Raw genomic sequence first — 26,291 nt, 5'->3', positions numbered from 1 at the left:
CAGCAGTAACAATAAGATATCTATAAAAGTGGTAGCATAATAGTCTTTAAGTAAATAAACCTAAATTAGGATTTTATTATAGTTCAGTCATAAAGTTAACTACTGGTACCATCAGGACTTTAACTGTGGCAGGGCACTGCTTTGTATGTGTGAGGGCCTAGGTTTAATGGCAAAAATTAAAATAAAACCATAGCCTAGAATATAGAAAAAGAAACTAAAAATAAAATTAAAATTGGCAAACTATATTTAATTTAAATAAAAAAACACTTTGCTCTGCAAAAGACAATTCAATATTTTAAGAAGGCAGAAAAACAGCAAAAAAAAAATACATCTAATAAGAGATTGCTGTATGAAATGTAAAAGCTTTTAAATTTTTACAAAGAAAACAGTCTGATTGATAAGTGAACCAAGCAATTTAACAGATACCTCAGCAAAGATGATAAGGTAGCACCATGAAGAGATGTTCCACATCATCCATCATAGCAGGAATACAGGTTAAAGGGACCTACTACCGAGGGCCTTCTAGAATGATCGAAACCAGACCACTGATGACGTCGAACGTTGGCACAAACATGGAGCAACGGAGGAGCAATTGTTGCTTGCAGGAATGCCAAATGGCAGATCCGGTGTTTCTTACCAAACTTAAATACTCTCATCCTATGATCCAGATGCTAGGTTCCTGGCGCTTACCTCGAGGAGTTGAAAGCTTACGTCCACGTGCAGATCTCAGTGTGGACGTGAAAGAAGCCTCATGCGTAACTGCCGATGATCGGAAGCAACCGAGATTCCCGCCGTTAAGTGAATAAGGGAATGAACCTCAGTAGGCCCACATAGTGGAGAATCAGTCAAGCGCTGACCAGTGAGCTACCAAGCCAGGAGAAGACGTCAAGGAGCCCCATTACTGAGTGAAAGAACCCCGACAAGCCTGCCCACCGTGTAACCCCACCTGTGTGGCCCCATCATTTCTCTAGCGAAAGGGACAAAGCTATAGAGACATTTCTGGTGGTGGGTGGCTGGTTTGGGGCTGGGGGCCGTGGCCAAGGTTATGGGGAGGCGGGGCTTGCTCCCAGCTCTGCCTTTAGGACTCACTCCTGGGGTGCTGGGGAGGACCGAGGAGGGTCAGCTGCGTGCCGGGGAAGGCCCTTAACCTCCGTGCTGTCTCCAGTCCAGCTAGGAAGACAGTGAGGAGGGTGAGAGGGAGAGAGCGTGTGCAGTGGCTTTCAGGACTGGGGTGAGTCAGAGAATAAGAGGATTTTTAGACCAGCGCAGCCGTGCGGTGCTCTAATGATGGTTACAGCTTACATTGGTCCAAACCTGGAGGGTGACCATCGCCACTTGTGAATCCTTATGTGATCCCACCATCACTTGGAGTGGTCGTGAGGGATGCACTTACCTCTGGGGAGGGTGGGGGCATTTAGAACGGGAGGCGGTTGCCTGTGTGTGCCTAGAGGGTAGATAAAAAATCTTCCTGCAACTCTTTTTGCCCATGAATATAAAACTGCTCCAAAACAGTCTGATAACAAGAGCTCTCTGGGTGGCGTTTCCTTCCTCCCTTTGTTCATCTTGGTTTTCTTCCTGGCTGGCTTTTACTCACAGGTAAATATGTATCCTACTCTTTTTTTTCCCCTTTCTAAAGAGGAAATAAAATAAATCTAGAGAATGAGAGAAGCATTCAAGGCTCTGATGCACTCGCCTGCCCCCCCGTTTCGTCTCGAGTGGAGTGTTTATGGCGGCGTGTGCTGACGACAATAAAGCAAACAGGGTGAAAAGGCAACTTTACTTTCTGTTGGCCAAAGAAACGAGGACTTTGAGGGGAGGAAGTGTCGATTCCACGTCTCAAGTCACTCCAAGTCCAAAGTCACTTCTAAATGTTTCAGGGCACGGATGTCGTTGTTTGGTATTTCTCTCCGCCAGAACCACGCTGAGTTTTTTGCCCCCCGAGAATCCGAGAGAAAGTCCCTCTTCTCCAGTGGGAAGGACACACGGGAATGTCCACGCACCGCCAGGCCGACAGCCGAGCACCGTTTGCAGACGGGGATTCTCGGGGCTGACGCTGGTTCTGGGGTGTCCCTTGCTCCCCTGTGGGCGGGAGGGGCTGCTCCCAGCGGGAGGAGCCCAGCTGGGGCCAGGAGCCGGTTTCCTGTCCCTCCCTTCCAGAGCCCTCCGAGCCCTGCCTGCTTGCTCTTGGCCCGCCCCACCCCTGCTCTGCCTCTGTCCAGTGCTGGACTCACTTTCTTCCAGTGCAGGCCAGACACGGCTCTGGAGATGAAGCTGCTCATCCCCCCACGAGCCATGGGTCGATTCCCTCCCAGCCCCCGGCTTCTCGTGGGAGAGTCCAGAGGGCTTGCCCCGTGCTTTTATTGGCACACATGTTTCGTGACGTCGCTTCTCCAGGTGGAGGCTCACGCAGGAAGTTGCCTTACCTTCGTGTCCTCAGCCCCTCGTCAAGGGCCAAGAAAGGAGAGACTAGCACGTGTTCTTAAAAACAACAACCACAACCAAGAGTGAGCATTTGGGAAATAGGATAAACTCTTTATGACGCAGGTGTGGCTGAACCCAGGCTCCCCCTGGCTTCCCCGCACCACCTCCCACCTGAGCCTCGACTCGATTCGCAGATTGTCTCATGGCGGTCACGGGCGTGGGGGAGCAACGTTCCCCGGGAGCCCCTTGTTCCGGCCGCCAGGGTGAGGATAGGACCCTGGGGGTGCCCGGTGGTCTGGATGTGGGAGCGGGACTGAGCTCTGCCCGAGCAGGGGAACTCACGGAGGGTGTGAGCAGTGGCGAGGAAATGGCGTTTTCCTCCAGCAGGTAGTTCTGCAGTGAGAACTTGGAGAAGTAGTAACTTAATGCATTGACGTCGCCGAGGATCTCCAGGGGCTCACGACTGGATGTCACAACGGACCGTCCCAGCAGGTTGGGACTGTTGCCAACACCCACTTTACACTTTAGTTCAACGCCATCGGACACGGCCGGCACTGCTGACATGGTGCCAGATGGCAAAGAACCCGAGTGGCAGCGTTAGGCCGGGGTTATACACTGGGGGAAGGACAGGGAGGGAGGGAAGTCAGGGTGGGCGGGAAGAAGACGCCGAGGGGTCAGGGCGGGGCCTCGGGGCCTTGGGTGGCGGAGAGGCGCGGTAGAGCTCGATGCCCACCCCAGTCCAACAGCGCTGAGGGCAGGCGACCCCCGACCACAGCAGGCAGCTGACGGACGCGCTGTCAGCAGGGGGCAGGTGAGGACTCGGTGGGGGAGAGGTGACGCTGGTGGTGGCACTGTTGCTAGAGCACTGTAGGCCCGGAACGCAGCTGTGGATGACTTTGTGAATCACGGCCTCTTCATTTAAAAAAACGTTATAAATTTTTTTTTATTATAAATAAAATGCCATGCCAGCCCAAGTCTAGTTTTGCCATATGTAAAATTTGGAGTCAAACTGTGTGTGTGAAAGAAATTTTTTTAAAAAAAAAAACAACTTTGCATATTCAGAGCCGTCAGATTTTAGAACTGGGTAAAGTGGAGCACCCTCATTTCACAACTGGCATTTAAATTTAACTTTAAAAATCAAAATGCTGGGGCTGGAGCGGTAGCACAGCGGGGAGGGCGTTTGCCTTGCACGCAGCCGACCCGGGTTCGATTCCCAGCATCCCATATGGTCCCATGAGCACTGCAAGGAGTAAGTGTATTCCTGAGTGCAGAGCCAGGAGTATCGCCGGGTGTGACATAAATAAATAAATAAATAAACAAAAATAAAAATGCTTTTAAGATGAAGTAATCGTTTATTACATCAGAGCCCCAGTGCCCTGACACCCTGTGCGGCCCCTGAAGGCTGCCCGGAGTGATGAGCACAGCTGGGGAGAGGGCAGGAGGCGGCTGCTTCTCTGCGTCCTCCCCAGGCCCAGCCCCCCTGGCAGCCCAGCTGTGCCTTCGCCCACTGTCGCCGTCCCCGGGACCAGGCCCCTGGTGTGGCGGTCACTGCAGGCTCTTCCCGCCGGCCCCTTGGTTTCTGAGCCACCTCCGGTTCCCTGGCTGAGCGGGTGCTGGGATCCTGCGAGCCTCAGGCTCGCCCTGACTGGCCCGTTCCCTGTGTGTAAAACTAAAAATAAAAAGAAAGGCGAGGGCGAGGGAAGGGACGGAGGCCAAACTGGTTGCTCGATCGGTTTATTTCATTCTCTCTCCCTGCTTCTCTCCCGGCTCTCGGTCTCTCTCTCGATCTGTGGATCTGGCCCCCAACCCACTCTTACAGCCTAGTTAAATCTCCACAGCATGAGGGGGTTGGGGCATACACATAGGTGTGGTCACCATCAATAGGGTAAGGTTCCTTTCCCTTAGGGGATGCTTCTCCTAGGACTTAATTCCCTTTCAGCAGGAGGATCCACCCAAGGGCGGAGTCCCATGAATGTGTTTCTCTTCTCCTCAGCCAGCAAACATATAAGAATTCATAATATTAATCATTTTGTATGGACACAATAAGAGATGCATTAAAGCTTATAGAATTGCTCTCCTGGGGCCATCTCAATCTCAGACTACAGTGCTCAGGCCAGATCAGTCTTTCCTATCCCTAGCAGGGTCCTAGTCTCATCATTACTTTTGGATCATGACAGCATTTGTCTATGATCAAGCTCTTAACTTATAGTTAAGAATTAGGCACTTTGGCCAGGCCCATCTCGATGCCAGGGTAGCACATAACTCACCGCTTGCCCTGGATCCTTCCTGTCCCTCATCGGGACCCTGATTTTGGGGTGCTAGGAACTGAGGGCAACTGAGGCTTAAGTGGAGAAAGCAGATGCCCGGGAGGGAATAATATTCATAATATTCGAGGCCAATTAAGTCCCAAGTTATAAAAACATAATATTGTCTTCTTGTGTCTATACAAAACAGACATAGCTTTAAAGTAAATTATTCAAAAGGCATAAAGAGGAGAGAAAGGCAATGTTATAATATTCAGTGTCCTAGGAAGTTCTGACCTTACCAATTAACAGAGTTTGATTAAGGGAAGAGCAGATAAACTGGTAGAAGTGGTTACAGATAAACAAAGGAATGGGAGTGACTCGGGAGCACTTTGATGGGTGTGACTGATAAACCTAAGCTCCTAGTGGCAAGGGGGAAAGGACAAACCAATGATATCCAACACCCTGTGTAGCACAGACCCCAGGCCCCCCTTCCCCGGGGTCATCCTGCACCCCTTTAGTCCTGCCTAGAGGAGGCGCAGCCACCGGAGGGACGGGAAGAGGGACTCGAACTGCACCCTGATGCTCAGCTGGTGTTTGCAGCTTGGTCACCGTCCCAGCCCACGGAAACGCGGGAGAACTGGACTCGCCCGTCCTTCCTCCTGTCGATGCTCCCACCCCCTGACAGAGGGACCCAGGCGTTTTATCCGACTGTCGGGGCTGGTGTGAGACAGTTTGTTAAGCACAGGGCTGCCTCCTCTCTCTCCCTGCAGAGGTTTCTGGGTCTGACCCACCTTCTCAGGGTCCCGCCAGCCCGGCTGTTTGGGACGAACGACACCACAGGCCTGTGCGTTAGGAGCCTGAGGTGGCTGCTGTGGACAGGGCACCCCGGCCAGCTGCCCCCTCGTCCTCGGGGCGCTGTGCTTCCTCCCACTCAGTGCTCGAGCAGGAGTGGCTCCTGTTTCGTCCTGGTGCTCATCAACTGGCCTCTTAGGACTCGTAAAACAATTTGAAAGAGTGAGTGAGAAGGGGAAGGAAAAAATGAATAAATTCCCTAGTAAATAAATTGCCCCCCACCAGTGTGACCTCCTCAGACAACCCCGCAGACCACGGGGACCGTGCTTGTTAGAGAGACCCCTGCCCGCCGGCCGTGGCCCTACCCCGGAGGGAGAGGGCAGCCAGCGCCCCCTGTCCGGGGTTAGCAGGTGCCTGCAGCAAGGAAGAGCGTGGCGGGGGGCTGAGGAAGGGTACCGCCGGGTGGGCGATGCTGCACCTCACACACGTGGTCCCCACAGCCCGCCAGAATCGAGCCCTGAACACAGTGCAGGGGGCAAGCCCTGAGCACCACTGAATGTGGCCCCCAAAACAAAACCAACGAAACCAAACCCCAGTGATGGATATCATTGGTTTGTCCTTTCTCCCTTGCCACAGAGTTTGGGCTTATCTGGTAATAATCTCTAAACTATTCTAGACTACATTGGTATGTCCTGCTCCCCGTGCCACTAGGAGCCTAGGTATATCGGTCACGCCCATCAAGGTGCTCCCGAGTCACTCCCATTCCTTTGTTTATCCATAATCACTTCTATGCTCCCTTACCCAACTAGTCATTCAGCTCTTCCCCTAATCAGACTCTGTTTATTTGTAAGGTCAGACCTTGCTAGGACAGTGAACTTGTATTGTAAGTTAATACTGCCTTTCTCCTCTCCTTATGTCTTTTGGATAGTTTACTTTAAAACAATGTCCTTTTTGTATGGACAAAGAAAGACAATTGTTAATATGCTTTGATAACATGGGATTTAATTGGCTTCGAATATTATTCACTCCTGGGCATCTGCTTTCTTGACTTAAGCCTCCGCTGCCCTTACTTCCTAGCACCCCCAAAAGCAGGGTCCCGACAAGGGACGGGACGGACCCAGGGCAAGCGGTGAGTTATGTGCTACCCTGGCATCTAGATGGGCCTGGCCAAAGTGCCTAATGCTTAACTATATGTTAAGAGATTGGTCATGGACATGTCATGTCATGATCCAAAAGCAACGACGAGACTAGGACCCTGCTAGGGCTAGGAAAGACTAATCTGGCCTGAGCACTGTAGTCTGAGATTGAAATGACCCCAGGAGAGCAATTCTATAAGCTTAATGCATCTCTTGCTATGTCCATACAAAATGATTAATAATATGAATGCTAATATGTTAGTTGGACAAGGAGAGGAGAAACACACCCATGGGATTCCGCTCTTGGGCGGGTGTCCTGCTGAAAAAGTATCTGTCCTAGAAGGAGCATCCCCTAAGGGATAGAACTTTACCCCCTATTACCCTATTGACTGACCACACCCATGTGTAAGGCCTGATCCCTGATGTGGGGGATTTAAGGTGGCTGTAGGAGGGGGTTTGGGGAAGAAGCAGAGAGAGAGACGGGAGTGTATAGAGAGGAGATTGGAATAAACTGCGATTGAGACCAACCAGCTTGGCTCCATTCCTTCCTTCACCTGCCTCATCATCACCATCAACCTCCCTGGTGCGGTGTCCCCCTCTCTCTTTTCTTTCTTTTTCTTTTTTGTGTTTTTACACACCCAAGAGCTCGGCCACCAGGCTGAGGGATGTCTCTGCCCTGGCACACTCCCGCCGTCTGGAAATGCATCGCTGCAGGGGTGGGGCAGAGACCAGGGCTCCTGTTCAGGCTGGAGAGTCCCCTGGGGGTGTGAGGGGCCTGGGACACCACCACCTTCTTTTTGTAAATTTTTTATCTTATAAAATAGTTCACAATATTTGATTACATTTAATATTCAAACACCACCGTGACACCTTCCCACCACCATATTTCGGATCTTGGCATCCCAAACCCCAGTCCCTGGCCCTAAGCATAACTGAAATAATATTGGTTTGTATTGTTTGTTATGAAAATCCACTGAAAATGCTGCCATAACTTAGTCACTAAAATACTAAAATACAGAAATCCAAAACCGTGTGGCTGCTAGTGCAGCCGCTTGACCTCATATCTTTTAATTCTCAGCAATGGAAAACAAATTATCAAATGCTTCCTTTTCAGCAGGTCTGACTTTAGGGGGGTAGAAACTCCAAATAATAATAGTGAGGCTTTTTTGTTATTGTTGTTGTTGTTGAAATATTGAATGTAATCAAAGTAAAGTGAAAGAAAAGTGAAATTTATCAGTTACACAGGCGGGGTGGGGGGCTGTGGAGGTGGAGGGGGTTGGGGGGAGGTATACTGTGATTCTTGGTGGTGGAATATGTGCACTGGTGAAGGGGTGGGTGTTTGAGCATTGTATAACTGGGACTTAAACCTGAAAACTGTGTAACTTTCCACATGGTGATTCAATAAAAGAATAAATAAAAAAAATGCTGCCATAAAGTATCCTTAAAGGAAAGAGTGTGGAGATTGTTGTATTTCACCCAGGGGCCATTAAGCCCTTCAGTAAGAGATCACTAACACGTTGTTAAAGGTTGAGCCTTGTGTGCTTTATATATACATATATATATATATATATATATATGTATCTGTCCCTCTGAGATTGGTTGCCTCCTACTTTGACCATCTCGCATGTGGCACAGTACTCTTGGAGTATGGGTAGGGTATGTGGTTTGAAGCATCATGCGGCTGCGCGGTCCAGGAATAGGTTCACGCATGGGTGAGGCTCGGCCTGAGTGTGTGCAGAGCGGCCGTGAGCATGGCAGCAGTTGGGTTCTGGAGGTTTCCGGCTGCCGGGGCTGGGTCCCTTGGGGTGGGGAGGGGTCTCACCCACCCCCCTCTGGGCGCCCCTAGTGAAATAGCCAGGCGCGGGGTCGGTGGCATGGTTATGGCGAGGGTCATGTTGTGCTCCCTGCCAGGAGAGAAGGACGTGCCATCTGGATGGTGGCCGGTGAGAAGATCTGACACCACCTTCTTGCTGTCACAGCACCTGCTTAGGGCAAATGCCCCTGGGATGCTGGGCCCCTTCCAGCCTCACCCCTGGGGTGCTGGCCCCTTCCAGCCTCACCCCTGGGGTGCTGAGCCCCCTGAAGCCCCACCCTTGGACGCTCCTTTCCCTTGGGGGCGTGAGGCCACTGGTTCCTGTTCTGTGTGACTGTCGCTGGCCCCCCAGCTGGCCCCACGGAGCTGCCTTGGCTCCTGGGCTCGAGGGGGGAGGGGCCGACTCATCCGACGTGGGGATCTTTCCAGAAAGGCACTTGTTGACAAGTCTGGCCTGCGGACATTCGTGTCCCTCCACAGGCTGGGTGCTCGGCCCCTGTAAGGCCGAGGTAAGGACAGGTGTCCCCTCCGACCCACAGCCTGAGACCACGCCTGTGACCGTGCTTCTGTTTCTTGCAGGAATTCTTCTTTAAATGTGGCGCGCACCCAACCTCGGACAAGGAGACGTCGGTGGCTTTGAACCTGATCACCACAAACAGTCGCTCCATCACCTGCATCGCCTGCACCGACGTCAGGTAAGGGCCTGGCATGGGGTCTCGGACCCCCCGGGCTTCCTGCTTGGTTTGGATGCTGCCCGCCCTGCTGGGCTGGTCTTCGTGTGATGACACTCTTTAGAAGGCCGGGTCCTTAGTTCAGCCAGCGAGGACCTGAGGTCGAGGAAAGATGGCTTTGGTCTAGAAACGCTGTGATTTGAGTCCAGATTAAGAAGCAAATGTGTGTGGATACTGATGCGTTGCTAAATGAAATATAAACGTGATGCTGTTAGCAAAAACAGAACTTATGGCCCGTAACGTTTCCTGTTTTAGAGGTCGTTCTCGGATGCGCTAATGGTTCCGTGTGCTTTTCTGATTTTATGCTTTATGCTGGAGCTTCACATACGTTCATTCCTACATTCCCCAAGCGGAAGCTTGGAGCTAGTTTGGAACCCGACTCTTCCTAATCCTGGTGAGAGAGTCCGTGGAGATAGCTCCCGGCGGCTGCAGTTTGGGAACAGTGGCTGTGAACTGTAGTTTGGGAAGACGGGCGAGGCGGAGGACGCTGGACAGGTCACCTGCCAGTGAGCGGCTGAGCGCAGAATTCCCTACTCATTTATCCACGTGAGCAGGGGGGAAAGAAGGTGGTTCTGTTTCTCGTGCCTGGGGTGGGCTGGAGGCTCCGGCTGCAGCTCTGATAGCAGGAAGGTGTGTGGGTGAAGTGCCCCAGGAGTGAGGAGACTCAGTGGGGTTTCTTTCCTGACCTAGACTTTGGCGAGGAGAGCCGTGCCGTGTCTGACGCACTCTGGCCTCCAGGGCTGCGCTGCGTGGCTCTCACAGCTCCTGTAAGTCACCCCTGACCTGGTCACTCGCCGGTGTTGCTCCTAGCAGGGCACTTCTTAATTGATATAAACCAGTGGGCTGACCGGGGGCAGCCTAGAGACTGAGCACCAGCTACGGAGCAGGCTGCTTCCTCCTGTGGCACGGGTGGTCCCTGCTTTGCCGGCTTCGCCCCACCCCTCAGACCTGACCCCCCGTGCCAGGCGCACGGCCACACAGAACAGCGCGGTCACGTGCCAGACATACACGCAGAGCCTCTGGGATCCCGGGACAGGCCGTGGACAGCACGGAGAGGCGGGTGTTGCGAAAGACACATTCGAAAGAGCTTCTCCCTGAGCGAGAAGCTGGCGCCTCAGCCAGGAGTTAAAGCCTCCCGTTAAACCTGCTAAAGGTGACATTACAGTGCCTGATGCCGACACGGCTCTCTCCGGGGCATCACCCCGTGCCTCCCGCTGCTGAGCTGTCACCTTTACACTAGCCCCTCACCACCTGGTGAAGGAACCATCCAGCTCCCACTGCTAACAAATAACATTGTCTGCTGCGAGACACGTTCTTTCCCGTCATTACACTGGGGTGGGGGCAGGGCGGTGTTGAAGAGAAGCTACTCCACCCCGGTAGGGGTGTGTGTGTGTGTGTGTGTGTGTGTGTGTGTGTGTGTGTGTGTGTGTGTGTGTGTGAGACCAACCACCTGAGTAGGGAGGACCCTGTCCCGGGAGGCAGAGGATGGAGGCCTGAAGCCGTAGACAGCAGGAAAGGGCTCTTCCCCCTCCCGCCCCAGAGCCTATGCACAGAAAAGCTGCAAAGCCCCCCCCCAAGAACACCCTGGTCGTCTGCACCGGATTTTGGTGATCATTGTGGGTGCTTTTCAGGTGAAAGTATTATTTCTAATTTAGAAGTAATTCATTTACAGTAAACTACCAAAAATATTGAAAATGATTATCCTCGTGGCTAGTGTGCTTTGGGTTTAACCTCTCCAGCACCTGAGTATGTCTCATATCTGCATGTATATGTAGTATATGTGTGTATGTATATATGTGTGTACGGGGGGGTGTACGAATGCACAGTATATATAATTGTACCATATTAGTTTTGTATCTGGATTTTCCTATTTACTATGGCTTCGTGATCAGGTTTCCCTGTTATTAAACCTTCCATAAGTACAAGTGTGTTTTTTTAAGTAAATAGAATTCTATCATGTGGGGATCCTCTGTTCATCTCCTTATTGCCGATGGGTTGAACTTCTTTTATTGTAAATGTATATAGTAACACAAGACTGACATCTATGTCATTCTACAGAAGTTCTTGACTTCATGCTTTCAGTCTGCAAACACGGTCAGGAAGGTTGTTGGCATTGGGCACACAGAAGGGGCAGGGTGTGTGTTGCCAGATATTTTTCCAGGAGTAATACCCCGTTCAGTTGTGATGCACCATTTTTCAAGGATTCCTTCAAGTACTGTGTATGATTTTAGTCTCTGCCCATTTGCTAGAGGAAATCCTTGTGTCTTTATTTTTATGAGGAATTCAAGCATTTTTCAGTTGTTTATTTGCATTTACTATTAAGAAAGAAAGTTTTAGGATTGTGGAAATGAGGCCCAAGCTCAGCAATTGCTGTCTCAGTCAGTGTTCCAGGCATACCTGTCCCCCTTATTAACATAAAGTTTCTTGACTTTTGACAATAGACATATTCCTTGAATTTTGATTTTGACAAAGCCTTTCCTCCTGGAAGTAGACCAAAAGATACTACTAATTATAAATTTGAAAATTAAATGTGTGGTGCTTTGTGTATTTTAAGTTTGTTTATTTTACTTTCCTACGTGCATTGACCATTCCATGTGTCATTAGCTCAATTGAACATAACTACTAATAGATTAAGACCAGAAAATAGTGTTTCATCTAAATATTTTTCTGTGCAGCCCTTTTAATACTAAGAAAACTGAGGTTTGGGGGCAAGAGTGATACTTTGATGCTGAGGGTGCTTGCCTTGCTTGTAGCCGATCCTGGTTGGGACCCCAAGCACCGAGTAGGCTGCCCTGCACGCACCACCAGGCTGCATGCCCAGCCCAGAGCCCACAGTAGCCCCCGAGCACCACCAGGCGTGGCCCACACACCACTCCCTTGCCCAAAAATGTAAAGACTTCCTTTGTTTTAGAAGATCATGGAAATTCTGAAGAAGGTACAGAGATGTTGCATAAAATTCTTCCCTCCAAACAGGCATGTCCTCCTGCTGAAAGTCCTCACTCTTCAGAGGGGTATATATCTTTAATCAAAGATGGCCCAATACATTGTAGACATCTAAACTTCCTATTTCACCTCATGGGGTTTGCTTTTGGTGTCGTACATTCTGTAAGAGTGCACAAATGTCTGAAAACATGTATCTCCATCACTGTGATATCATACGGACTATTTTCATTACTCTGAAGATTCTCAGTATTCAATTTGGTAGCCCATGACACTCAAGGACAGTAGATACAAGGGCCAGGAGGATTGCCCCATAGCTGGAAGCCTGCCTCATGAGTGGAGGGGAGAGGGCAGATAGAATAGAGAAGGGGTTACTAAGATGGGAGATGCATGCTGAAAATAGATAATGGACCAAACATGATGACCTCTCAGTGTCGGTGTTGAAAAGCATAATGCCCCAATGTAGAGAGAGAGTATTGGGAATATTGTCTGCCATGGAGGCAGGGGGAGGGTGGAAAAGGGGGGCTATACCTGGGATATTGGTCGTGGGGAATGTGCACTGGTGAAGGGATAGGTGTTTGATCATTGTGTGCTTGTAACCCAAACATGAAAGCTTGTAACTATCTCACCGTGATTCAATTTAAAATATTAAAAAAAAAAAAAACACAAAAACTCGGTAGCTCAGGAAACTACTGGAGTTTTCCTGTCTGCACAGTTTGCCTTTTCTAGAATATCATGCAGCTGAAATAATATGATGTATATACGCTTTCCATATCAACTTCTTGCACTTAGTATATGGACCTGAAGGTTCTCTGTGTATTCTCATGGCTTTTTACTCATTTCCTCTTAGTCATGAGTTAGAGGGAGAGGTATATTGCCTGTATCTAGTTTTACTTATGAATTTTTTCTTATACCTGCCCAAATACCCCAGTGCTGTAGTCTTGGTGGAAAATACTATCTTTGATATATTGCCCTTGTCCCTTTGTCTAAGGCTAGTCGACCATATTTATTGGAGTCTATTTCTGGGCTCCCTCTTCTGTTACATGATCGATTTGTCTGTACTTTTGCCATTTCTACACTGTTTTGATCACTGTCGCTTTGTAGTAAATCTTGCACTTAGGTGGCATGAGCCCTGCAACTTTAATTTGCTCCAGTCTTGTGTCAACTCTTCTGGGTCTTTTGCAGCCTCAAGTAAAGCTGAAAATTTGTTTATCAAAAAGTAACTTCCTGGGATACTGATGCTAATGACTTTGACCCTGTAGATCAAGTTGCAGAGAATTGGCATCCAAAAATACAGCCTCTCTCTAGCCACTTAAAAACAACATATTGTCATGTAGTTGTCATTGCATTCATCGGCATTTTGTAGTTTCCTTCATATATATTTGCAAAGGTTTTAAATATTTGTTGAACTTATACCTAAGTAGTTTCTTTGGGAGGATACCATAGTAAATTATTGTATAGTATCAAAATCTACTTGTTCATTGTTGGAACACAGAGTGGCGCTTATTAAAATTGCTCATTAAAATTATACCCTCAACCTGCCTCGATCACATATTGGCTCCAGGGGTTTTATTTGGTGGTGATTCTTCCCAATTTTCTACACAGATTTCCATGTAATCTATGAACAAAGACAGTTTCTTGTCCTTAATCCCAATCTATTGACTTTCGTTTCCTTTCCTTTGTCGATTGCATTATCAAGTTCTTTGATAGGGATGTTCAAAGGAATGAGGAAAGGGAACTTGACTTTATTGGGCTGTCACCATTAAGAAAGATGTCAGCTGCACTGCAGGTGGAGCTTATAAAAAGGAGCAAATTTCCTTCTAGTCTAGTTTACTGACTTTCTAAAAAAAATCATGAATGAGTGTCAATTTTGTTGAATTCTTTTTTTGTATCTGTTCATATAATCACACAAAGTTTTCTTTTTTCGCCTGTCAGTGTGATGTATCACATTGACTTCTGCATCACCCTAACCTATCTGGGATAAATTACACCAGTTGCTGTGCTCAGTTTCTTTTGTAGTTAGAGTCAATTGGCAAAATTTCATCTAGAATTTTTTTCTGGGTTCTTGAGAGAGATTGGTCTTAGTATGCTTGCAATATCTCTGACGGACTCGCCATCACGGTGAGCCCCCAGCCTTGGAATGCATCGAGGAAACATGTATTCAGCCTCTAGCTTCTGAAAGAGATTGTACAGCATGAGTATTATTTTTAATGACCTTATTTTTTTTTCCTTTTGGGTCACACCCGGCAATGCACAGGGGTTACTCCTGGCTCTGCACTCAGGAATTACTCCTGGAAGTGCTCAGGGGACTATATGGGATGCTGGGAATCAAACCCGGGCAAGGCGAACACCCTCCCCGCTGTGCTATCACTCCAGCCCCTTAACGATCTTATTTTTTAGTGTGCTTGACAAACAGTTACGCTTGTATAAAAAGAGAGTAAAATCTCTGTTGTCTCTTCAATAATAATTCCTAACAATGTGTAATAACTTAGGCTCAAGGAGTGTGAATGCCACTAAGCTGACTTCTAACTTTCGGGAATAGTGCGATCTCTTAAGTCTTGAGTATCCCGATCAAGTTCAGTCATTGATGTGAGTGTTCTAAAAGGAGGCTCTGGCTGGTTTTAAAGGACTGTGAAAGATGGGAACAGTTCTTCACACCTGTAAATCTATGATAGCGTTTGAGCAGACCCTGGCTCCCAGCCATGTCAGCTGACAGAGGCAACAGTGGGGATAAGGTTGTGGCTGAGACCGGTGGGAGCGCATGGCCGAGACTTGCAGTGTTTATTTTCAGATGTTAAAGGTTACATTTTAATGAAGGTGCATACCTTGTGCCTCTGACTTTCCTGCATACATATTTTTTTTTCCTAAGGAATCAGGAGAGTGAATTATCTGAGACCCCAAACTTCCTGAGATGTTTTGTGAAAACCTCCATCCGGCCAGCCCTCCAGACCCTTTGGCCCCCGTAGAAATTGCTCTCTGTAGGCTCAAGGTGATCAGCTAGTGATCTTAAACTTACGAATAACAATGACTTTAGCCAAAGTCAAAATTTGAGCCAGGATCAGAAAGTCCCATGCAGAGAGAATGATGGATCGGTTTGTTATGTGTTTCCAGAAGAAATGACACTTGAAAGGTTCCAAGCATTCCTGGGCGCCCACCTGGACTCAGGAGTCATGACGTTAAGCTGTGGGTGACCTCGAGGGCTGAGCCGAGCAACCAGGCCTGCTCGCTCCCAGAGGGCGCCCACCCCAGCTGCAGGCACCCCGGGATCACAGTTCCGATGCTCCTGGGATAGTGCTCGCTCCCGGAGGGCGCCCACCCCAGCCACAGGCACCCCGGGACCACAGTTCCGATGCTCCTGCAATCCTGCCTGTTGTTCCTCTGAGGGGAGGAATGCAAACTTCAAAGCACGGAAGAGAAAAATCGCTGAGAAGACCTCATTTACCAAGAGGGCAACAGCCCTCCCGGGCCCTGGCCCTCCCTCATTCTCCTACTGCTGCTGGCGCCTCTCAGCGTTTCCTCTCCTTCACCAGCACCACCAGCAAACCGGAGAATCATCAGCCTGGCCCCGGCCCCGGCAGCCTTCTAGGAACACGTAGGAAGAAGGCAGTTTTCAGTTGGACGGTGACCGAGCAGCCGTCCCACTCTCCCGTGTAGTTTTCCGCAGCTTCCCAAACAGGAGAGTGTTTGTTTGAGGGTATGGTTGGGTATAAGAGGTTTCCATAATTTAATTGCTCTCCAATTTGTTATAAAATAGAATCCATTCAGCTTACGGAGCCTTGGATTACAGACCTAAAAGATTTACTTGGGTCTGGGGATTAGTAAAGACTTAGCCCAAAGCCCATCTGTACCTCTTCCTGGGGCTCCTGCAGGAGGGCGAGTTGACTCTTTTGCCAGTATTTGGGGATGCATTCATTCACTTAGGTACCAGACACATACTAAGCGGGGATAGTCGTTTCTCTGCCCTTGAAGGTGTGTGTCTCAGGCACCCTTTACTCACCCACATCTTAATTTGGGCTGTGTTTGGCATGTGACGTGTGGTCCACGGCTACCTTCATTCTCGGGCTGATTTCGGAGATGCCTTCTCTGTACCTCCCCCTCTGTTGATGTGCTGCCGTAGCCAGGAACCGGTGCCTTTATCCCATCATCCACGGAAGAGCATCCAGCTTTCACGAGGCGCCAGACAGTTCAAGGAGAGCTCGGCAGACGTCTTCAGGGGGCTTTCTTCCGGAAGGGGCCACCGTCACCAAGTTCTCGCAATCCGATGCAGATGCATGAATTTCTGCTGTCAGACCCAAAGAGTCTACATTTTCCCACGTAAGATGACATGCCAGCAACAGGAGACACTTTCAGAGAAGTGGGGCTGGGGGTCCCGTGGAGTGCATACCTGTTTCACAGGGCATCCCAGAGGGCAGCCAGCGGACACGGCAGCAGACAGGAGCGCCACATAGGAGAGTGGGATACCGTGCAGCTTTTTAAAATGAAAGAGGAGGCTTCAAAGGCATGTCTTCTAGCTTGAAGTATGCTACTGCACACAGCCCCCACATGCGCACACATGTGTGTACACATATGTAAGTTTGCTCTTCACTTGTATCACTTGTCATCCCATTGATCTTCGATTTGCTCGAGCAGGCAGTAGTAACGTCTCCATTTGTCCCTGTCGTGTGCTAGTGTAGCCCAATGATATCTGCCCGCTCCAGGAACACGAAGAGCCTCAAATTGTTCATTCAGGGTTTTGACGAAGAAGTCTGACCATCTTGTAGGTGGGCGGCCACTTGGTCTTTTTTTTTGCTTTTTGGGTCACACCTGGCGATGCACAGGGGTTACTCCTGGCTCTGCACTCAGGAATTACCCTTGGCTGTGCTCAGGGGACCATATGGGATGCTGGGAACCGAACCCAGGTGGGCCGCGTGCAAGGCAAACTACCCGCTGTGCTATCTCTCCAGCCCAACCACTGGGTCTTTTGACGTCCCATGGAATCCAGTCGGTAACAACTCTGGTCCAGCGGTCATCTCTGAATCGCATTATCTGTCTGGCCTTTTTGATGCCTTGGCAAATGAGACAGCGTCCCTGATTCTTGACCATCAAGGGAGGTCAGAACTCCAGATTCCTTCTCTCACAAGTGAGAGTGTAAGTATTAGTGTGAATGAGAAAAGTTTGCTCTAAGAGAGAGATTTCTTCAGGGGGCTGTGGACCCTCCTCTTGGCTCCATGCACTGCAGGGAACCTTCTAGAAGAGTCTGACCGCCACCCCACCTCAGCAGGGTAGAGAAGGACGCTGCCTTCTTTGAAAGTCTAAGGCCTTGCTTCTTCACCTCAGCTAATCTAAAGCCTGTCGAACACCTGTCTTTAAGATGAAGAAACAGAGGCAAAGACCCTTATAGACTTGTCACGGGGTCATTTCACCTACTGTGGGCCCGTTTCTGCCATCACACCCTCCCTCCACCCTCCACACTGTGCAGTTGCCCCCAGCAGCCAAACACAGGGCTCCGGGCTCTGGGAAGCCGGAGAGGAGATTTGCAGGGGGAGGGCAGAGAGGGCCCTTAAAACACAGGAGCCTTAAGCGGGGCCCGAGCAGGCCCGTGGCAGGACGAAGAGGGCGGCTGCCCAGGTCCACCCTGTGCTGAGCTGAGCCCTCTGGAGGGACCGTCCAGGCCTGGCTCGCGGGCCTCTGGCGAGGAGCCTGAACTGCCCAGCTCCATGCAGAGGAGATTCAAATCAAGGCTGGCTGGTTCGAATTCACGAAAATAGGCGCCACGCAGCGTAGCAAACAGAACACGCGCTCTCTTTCATCCGGAACGCCCTCCTTTCAGAAAAAGGGGGAAAAATCTCATGCAGATTTTATGGAATTTCCAAAACTGAGTTTAATGCAGTGAATTAATCAGAAATCAGCAGAGAATTTCAAGGCAGTCTGAGGGAGCCCGGGCTGGAGGGTGGGAAGGGGGTGAGGGGGTGGGGGGCGAGAAGCCGAATTTCAAAAGCCTGACCTGGAGCTTATAGATGATTCCACTGCGTTGTTTGGGGTCAGTCACTTAGGAAAAGAGAAGAAATGTTTCATCAGTGCTGATAACTGGGAAACGTGTCAGTGTTCACGTCAGGCCGTGACCTTCATTCCTCCTGCAGTGACCCTGGGGCTTTCAGATTCAGACAGCTGCAGCCGGTGGTTGGGGAGGGCAGAGAGAGAGAGAGAGAGAGAGAGAGAGAGAGAGAGAGAGAGAGAGAGAGAGAGTGAGTGTGTGTGAGTGAGTGTGTGTCTCCGTGCCTTCTCTGTGTGGCAGTGGCAGTTGCCCTGGCCTGTCTGCCCGTGTGTGCCAAGACCCTCTGGCATGGCGGTGCCACAGCAGACCTGAAACCAGGGCCCAGCTTGGTTGCCCCATGAACAACATCTGCCTCGTGGGCTCTGACAGAGGTTCCCTCTGCCGCTCAGAAGCCTGCAGCTCACGTGTCGGCAGTGCCAGGGCTGGCGGGGGTGTGGGGGGGGGGAGAGGAAAGGGGACGCTGTCGCACTCTGAAGCTCCCCCCCTTACTCTTAAGTCGAACAGAGGCAGGTAGATGTTTTGGGGTCCCTGGAAGTATGGGCTCCCTGCACTGCGGAGCCACAGTGGGACCCTCAGTCTGGGCAAGGAGCGGGCTGGGCGGGGCCCTGGGTGGTCCGGGCACTTGCATTAATAAGACTGGAAGTGGGGTCCCCAGGGGTGGCGGAGAGGCTCCGCTCAGAGACCCGGAGTGGGGACGTGAGGGGCGGCAGAGTCAGGACGGGGGCAGAGGGGCGTGGGGAGTGTGGGCGTCACTGCCATGGGGGGTGGGGTCACGTGCAGAGAGAGGACCTGAGAGGAGAGACGCAGAGACCCCGGTTTGGGGGAGGTCCTGGCAGCGACGTGACGACCATAGACGCTGGGGTGAACCGGCCTGGTCAGAGGTTGCCTGTCACCGCCACAGGAGGACAGCAGACCAGGGTGCAGGGGTGGGGGTGGTGGTGATGGCCCCTCTCAGCCACTCTGAATCTTGGCCACCTTTATGTCCGTGTGTAAATCAGGCCTTGTGGGTGCGCATGGATCCTATGTTTGAATTTGGGCATTTTTAAGAGTCCTTAGCAATGTGCCGTGGTACCATCAGGCTGGGGACTTGTAGTCAGGCCACACCGCAGAGCTGCAAGGAAGGGACAGTGGCCGAGTCAAAGGTCCCAAAGGTCCCGGGCAGACAGGGGGGTTGTGCCCCAGGAAGTGAGCCATGACCCCTTAGCTCCTACCCAGCGTGGAAGCCAGCACTGGGCAGACCAGAGAGGAATGAGACTGACACCGAGAGGCTTCTGGGCTTTCAGATCCTAGATGTCCTCGTGACCCCGATGTGGTGGAGGGGACCCTGAACAGGACACAAAACTCCACTTAATCCGAAGGCATAAGATGGACAAACCAATGCAGATTCAAGTGTGAGCAGACTTAAAGGTAGCCTTAAAGAACGAGCAGGCCCACCTTCCCCTGGAAATCCTGCCTTAACATGAGCAAACAGGGCTTATGAATGTCATGAACAAGAAATTCTTGCACATAAATGATAACGTGGAAAGTGGCAATGGAAAGACAGGGAAAGCATCTCCCGTATGAGCAAAGAAACAGCTGGACGTGGAAGATGCAAACTGAAACTCCACTGTGGCCTCCCCAGCATCGCCAGGGTGATCTCGGCACAGAGCCAGCGAACCTGAGGCAGCTGGACGTGCCCCCCCCCCCAGAACAAAGCCAAACCCCATAAAATGACAACATGATACTATCACATACTCGCGCGGGCCCTGGAATTCAGGGCTGGCAACCCAGGTTTGGGCGGAGGCCCTGAAGCAGCTCAGACTCCCCCAGATCTGAGCTACAGTCCCGGAGCTCCCGGCCCTGCGGATGCTGGAGGAACATTGGCTCTAGGCCCCATCAGACACACACGCAGTCACAAAAAGTCGGGAAGGGGAAACACACGGCCGTGTGATTCAGGGTGGCCGAATTCTCGGAGTGAGCTAGACCTGCATCACGGAGGGCTTCTGGAGGAGTTTGCAGTAAACTCCCCCTGGGGAATCGAAAGCATGGATTCCGCTCGTGCGCCTGCCAGCCAGGGGGGACTAACTGCCCCGACCCTTCTCCAGAGCCCAGCCCCTCCCCTTCTGCGGTTCCCGGGTCTTCGTGGTACAGCACCTTTCCCGAACCCTGCACTCTAAATACTCCGGAAACACCTGGCTGACTTACCCTGACTGGGAAACAGATGGGAACAGCAGGGGCTGGGAAAACTTTGCGTGTATTGGACTGCACAGGTGTTACCTGTGGCCAGGGTGCCCACCAGAATAGACTTACGCGCAAAAGGAAACACTATGAAGAAGTAGAATTATGGAACACCTTAAAACATTTTTATGGGTGACAAATTACTCTTAACCTGTTGGTGGGCTTATGAATATGTTTTAGTCAAAAACAATTAAAACAAATAAAATTCAGGAGTCAGAGGGCTACTATAGGGGTTAAGCAACTGCATTGCAAGCAGCCTACCCAGGTTCAGTTTCTGGCTCTGAATATGGTCCCCTGAGCCCACCAGAAATTATCTCTGAGCACAGAGCCTGGAGTAAGCCCTGAATGTGGCCAGGTATGGCCCCAAAACTAAAATAAAATAAAATAAATTCTAAGTATAGTGTATAAATATAAAAAGGAATTTTCACAAAAGCTTATTTATAGGGGCTGGAGTGATAGCACAGCTGGTAGGGCATTTGCCTTGCATGCGGCCGACCTGGGTTCGATTCCCAGCATCCCATATGGTCTCCTGAGCACTGCCAGGAGTTATTCCTGAGTGCATGAGCCAGGAGTAACCCCTGTGCATTGCTGGGTGTGACCCCCCCCAAAAAAAAGAAAAAAAAAAGCTTATTTATATTGTGTGTATTATCAGACCCAGTATGCATTGTTAGTAACTAGCAAACTTATCATTATTAATCATCTTTAATCAGTTTATTAGCTATATCTACCTCCAGCTTTGTGCGCTTGATGTTTTTATCACAATGGGTCTTTTTTTTCTCAATTAAAAAAATGTACTTGCCAGCAATCTTTTTTAGAGTTTTAGTGTGACTAAAGCATTCCAAATTCTTCACACACCTCCAACTGGTATTTCTCTGTAGTACAGTCAAAATATTTGTAACGGAGAATTCTCCCTTTACTGCTAGTAAACTCAGAGAAGATTCTGTTAGAAAGCATTCTCAATTCTAATTTTGGTTTAAATTAAAGTGACTAAATAGCCCTGACAAAAATATTGTCTCAGTTACCTTCTGTGGATTCAGAGAATGTTTTTTGACAGACATTTTTACAAAACAGAGCTGGTCAAATAACGATTTTATTTATATGCCCTTTTAATATTCCACCACATTTACATTTAGAAAATGTATAAGTCTTCTTGATTTCATTTTTCTATGGTAAGATTGTAAATCACTCTAATTAAAGATAGGAGTCAGCTCAAAAGAGTCTTCTCACGAATTGAAATATTTCAAAATTATGGACTTCAGAAAAAATGCACATATTTTGAATTCTTATCACTAGCTGATTTTTTTCTCCTTCATTTTTGTAGGAATTAATGTCAGGTTCTTGAAATTTGTGCTTGGTGATTTTTGTTTGCTTGAAATTCCCAATGAGTTGACGATTTAGGGGATACTCCTTTAGTAGAATATTTTGATTAAAGACTGTTAACTGATTTTGAACATAATGCACAAAAATTTATAAGACCCTGGTAAAGTACTTTATGCCAGTGGTCTTCAGCCACCGGTAGTAAACCAGTGCTGGTTTGCAGATGCAGAGAGGTGAAAACAACTGGCCTACCCCCTTTGTTATTCCCGCCTGTCCATGGGCTGGTGTGCCCAACAGGTGTGGTTCTAAAGGTGTAAAGAGATTGAGGAATGCCAATTTACCCTGTTGGGGTTGAATGAGGAAAAATAGAAGAGAGAAGCCTAGAAGCCTACTCTTCTAGGCTCTCCTCCCCGTGGGGTCCTGACATAAGACAGAGTAACAAGAGAAAAATTAGTAAGAATTTATTATAACGCACTGTATCACTATATCACTGTCATCCCGTTGCTCATCAATTTGTTCAAGCGGGCACCAGTAACATCTCTACTGTGAGACTTGTTGTTACTGTTTTGGGCATATTGAATATGATAGCACATAAATATTGAAGTTCCCAGTCATGATTCAAAGGGCTTTTGTCACTTCACACAAAAGAATGTTAATTATTTAATTAAAATAACATATTTAATAACAGGAATGCCTAGGAACAATACTAGAATCTGTCAGATACTTGTATATATGGTATCATCTTTGAACTTAAATAACTATTTTATATTTGTGATTAATTAGCAAATTACCTGAGTAACTTGATTTCAAAAAAGGTGAAGGATTCTTAGTAAAGCTACAAACAAAGCCAAGTACGTCCACCCTTTTAGTACTTCATAAGACAACTGTGTTCCTGGGAAACCCACTGTATGTTAGGTTCATGTGAGACTTCTTTCATGTAAAATGAGCTTTGGTAATTAAAGGCAGCTTCTTCACCTGCACGACATGTGGAAGTTGGGTTGGGTGAGAACAGTTCTTTGTGCGAGGGGATTGTAATGCACCACAGGAAAACTGGCATCCCAAGAGCCACGGGATCCTTCAGTAGCGTCCCCTAGCTCTTAGGAGGATGTCAAAATATGCCAACACTTCCCGTGATGCTCCTATAGAATGAACAGTTGTCCTCTGACCTTCTGACCTTTCCCTCTTTACGCCTCTTCTTGAACTTATGACATTGTGACTTTTAATTTTTTTTTATAAAGGTTTGGTATTGGGCTAGATGATGGAATGACCCCCTCACTCGGCCTAATCACCCTCAGCGACTGGACGGAATCACATTATTTTCTCTTGTGATGACCATTTAACTCCCTTGGCACCTTCCACTTTCCCTGGCTCTCCAGCACTGATGACTATAATGAACGAGAGTGGCCATGTCACATATCTCATCTCCAGGACTTAATGATCATAACTGGGACTCTGTGCCCTTTGACACCTTTTCACCTGCCAACCATTTCCTCCCTCCCTCCCGCCTTCGGCAGCCCCTGACGGCATGGATGAGTTCTGAAAGCGTCACCCGGAAGGCCGCCTGTAGGGGCCATCCTCTCCGTGCCTGTGTCAGGATTCCCTCCTCCCTAGGGCTGAGGGATAGTTCACTGCTTGGTGTGCCCGCATCGTCCCTGTCTGTTCCTCCGTCTGTAGATGCTTGGGGGGGCCCCGTGGCTCAGCGGTGGTCAGCAGTGCTGCAGGACAGACAGGCACACACAGCTTTTCAAGCTGGTGTTTCCATCGTGCGTGGAGCCCCGCCTACCATGGGACGGTGGGACCTCGCAGCAAAGCCGCTCTGGAGAGGCGATGGAGGAGCGGAAGGGGAACTCGCATTTCAGCCTCAGCAAATTATGGGAAAGCGACTGCAAGGTGTGGGCAGTGAGGAGGAAGGGGAAGCCGTAGGCCCACAAGGCTCCGAGCCGATGCAGGGATCCTCCTGTCCCTGCTGACTGGGTCCACCCAGCACTTGGGGAACTCGGGCAGAGGGGCTTGCTGTCACACCCCTGGGGCATGTGTCCCCGAGTCCTTGCTCAGGAGCCACGAAGTGGCTTTGTCCTTGTGAAAATGCTTGTCTTCCGGGACAGTGGAAGCTTCTGCACTCTGCTGGAACCTCACAGCTTCTTTGGACACACTTGTCAGTGACATACAGGCCACAGTTCCTTCCAAATATAGTTCATAAGCTCCCAAAGTAAGTAAGGACAGGGTGGGGGTTTCTTCTTGTTCTTGTTCTTGTTCTTGTTCTTGTTTTTGTTCTTCTTCTTCTTCTTCTTCTTCTTCTTGTTCTTCTTCTTCTCCTCCTCCTCCTCCTCCTCCTCCTCCTCCTCCTCCTCCTCCTTCTCCTCCTCCTCCTCCTCCTCCTCCTCCTCTTCTTCTTCTTCTTCTTCTTCTTCTTCTTCTTCTTCTTCTTCTTCTTCTTCTTCTTCTTCTTCTTCTTCTTCTTCTTCCTTCTTCTTCTCCTTCTTCTTCTCCTTCTTCTTCTCCTTCTTCTTCTCCTCCTTCTCCTCCTTCTCCTCCTTCTCCTCCTCCTCCTCCTTCTCCTCCTCCTCCTCCTCCTCCTCCTCCTCCTCCTCATTTGTGGTCAGTGTCATACTGTCTTTAGAACCATAAATGAGTTATCCTAAAGTCTGTACTAATATGATCCCTTTAAGAAAGAGTGAATATGACTGTAGCAATAGTACAGTGGGTAGGACCTTTGCCTGGCATGTGGCTGACATGGGTTCAACCCCAGGCATCCCATACGGCCCCCGAGTCACAATTGAAGTGATCCCTGGGTGCAAAACCAAGGGTATTCCTTGAGCACTGCTGGGTGTGGTCAAGAAAGTAAATTAAAATAATATTAAAACGTTTTAAAGCAAATATTTTTAACGTTTAAAGTCAAATTTAAAATAGAATTCCCAATAATTTTCAGAAACTTCCCCCAAAATTACTTTGATGAACTACCTACAAAGAAAATAAAAGAACAATTCCTGGGATTAACGCAGTCTCTAGTTTTCTTTCATACAATAAGATCTGGTTTTTAAAAACAACAACCATTCAACTATTCTGTTTAGCAGGTTATTCAGTTCTGCTAAGCAGCCTAACCCTGGCAGCTATCACTAACTGTTTGTCCATGCCTGAGAAGTCTTGGAATCAAAACTAAGTAAATTAATTTAAAGCAGTCATTTGATCTAAACGAAAAGCCTCACTTCACTGGGTAAGATGCAAATGTCGCTTCCGAGCTGCGCGTGTGAAATTGCATTCTTTGAACAAGGCATTCTTGAGAGCAGACAGACTTGGTGTAAACACGGGCGCCAGCTTCTGTGTCTCTGCCTTTGGTCTGTGAAGTTCCCGGAGCTTCTCTCCTGGCTAGAAGATGTTGACTCACACCTGTGTCACTTACATAATCTTCACAAATGCCCCAGAGAAACAGAAATTTGGGTGCGTGGGACCGTGATTCACTTATCTGGAATCAGTCTGAAAATGTTAACTCCTTCCTCCCACGGGGCATGTCAGTTCCAGGGATTGCAATCAGTTACCCTTGAGAAACAGAAGCACGTGAATATTATTTTGGAAAGAATTCATTCGTCCAGCTGGGAGGGCCTTACCTGAGCTGGATCAGAGGAGATGGTTTGGGTGGGTTGGAGTACAATGGCGCACAGGCAAACTTGTCTATTAATAGGAGTGTTGTGGGCTCTTGGGGGTATGGAAAAGCATGGTGAAGCAAAGAGACAGCACAGGGGTTAAGGCATTTGCCTTGCATGTTGCTGACCCTGATATACATATGGTCCCCCAAGCACAGCCAGAATGATCCCTGAGCACAGACCCAGGAGTAAGCCCTGGGCACGGCCAGGTGTGACCTCCCCTTTACAAAAACAAAGTCATTATGGAATAAATGGAGCCTTCGGGGGGGGGGGGGCACAAGAAGATGAGGCTTCTGTGACAGGAGACCCTCAGAAAGTTCCGTGGTGATCTTGTTTCCTCAATGTGCAGAATCCCAGGAGGCCGAGGTGGGAGCCGGGAGCAGCCTGGGTTTCCGGAAGCAGGAATCAAAGGCACATGCATTTCTTTCGCATAATTATTAGTCGTTGGGACCCTGACCTGGGGGTGGGAGCAGGCAGGTGGCAACAGGAGAGGAGCCAGCACAGGTGGCCCCCTGCCCTGGGCAGCAGCAGGACAGGCAGGGCTGCCCGGGTCAACCCCAGCCCAGCCTCCTCTCGGGTCCGGGCGGGCAGCTGAGGGCTTGGCTGACGCAGCCGTGGGAAGGCACGGCACGGCACGCCCGTCGGGCAAGGCTGGCCCTTCTCTGAGGTGAGGCCAGGCACCACCCTGGGGAAGGGCCCCGGGGGAAACAGCGTTCCTGAGAAGAGGCATCGGGACAGAATCAATGCAGAGGACACGGATTTTTCTGGATGCGACTGAACAGTCACCGTCCCAAGAACTGATTCTGGTCATTGCCGTGGCACTGCGACCTGGCATGGCCTCTGCTCAGTAGAATCGTTTGCATCTTTAACAGCAAAACAAAAAAAATATTCAGCTACCATATTAAATATTCTGCCATCCTCACCTAAAATCCAAGTTTTCTATAATAATGGGGGGGGAAAGTGTTTAATCACTCTTGGGTTGGGTTTTTGACAAAAAAATTAA

At 49.4% G+C, this 26,291-nt stretch overlaps 1 protein-coding gene across 1 annotated transcript in view; it reads left to right on the top strand.

Annotated features, from left to right (window-relative positions):
* Positions 1–26,291, top strand: part of PRKN (parkin RBR E3 ubiquitin protein ligase) — a 1,029,130-nt gene that overhangs the window by 621,022 nt on the left and 381,817 nt on the right. The window contains exon 6 of the mRNA XM_055135350.1: positions 8,988–9,103. Within this exon, the coding sequence (XP_054991325.1) occupies positions 8,988–9,103 (116 nt within the window). The remainder of the gene's footprint in view (positions 1–8,987; positions 9,104–26,291) is intronic.

Source organism: Sorex araneus, chromosome 4 (genome assembly GCF_027595985.1).
Source record: "Sorex araneus isolate mSorAra2 chromosome 4, mSorAra2.pri, whole genome shotgun sequence".
Taxonomy (NCBI): domain Eukaryota; kingdom Metazoa; phylum Chordata; class Mammalia; order Eulipotyphla; family Soricidae; genus Sorex; species Sorex araneus.
The sequence above is the reverse complement of the archived record's forward strand: the minus strand, read 5'-3'. Positions and strand labels throughout refer to the sequence as shown.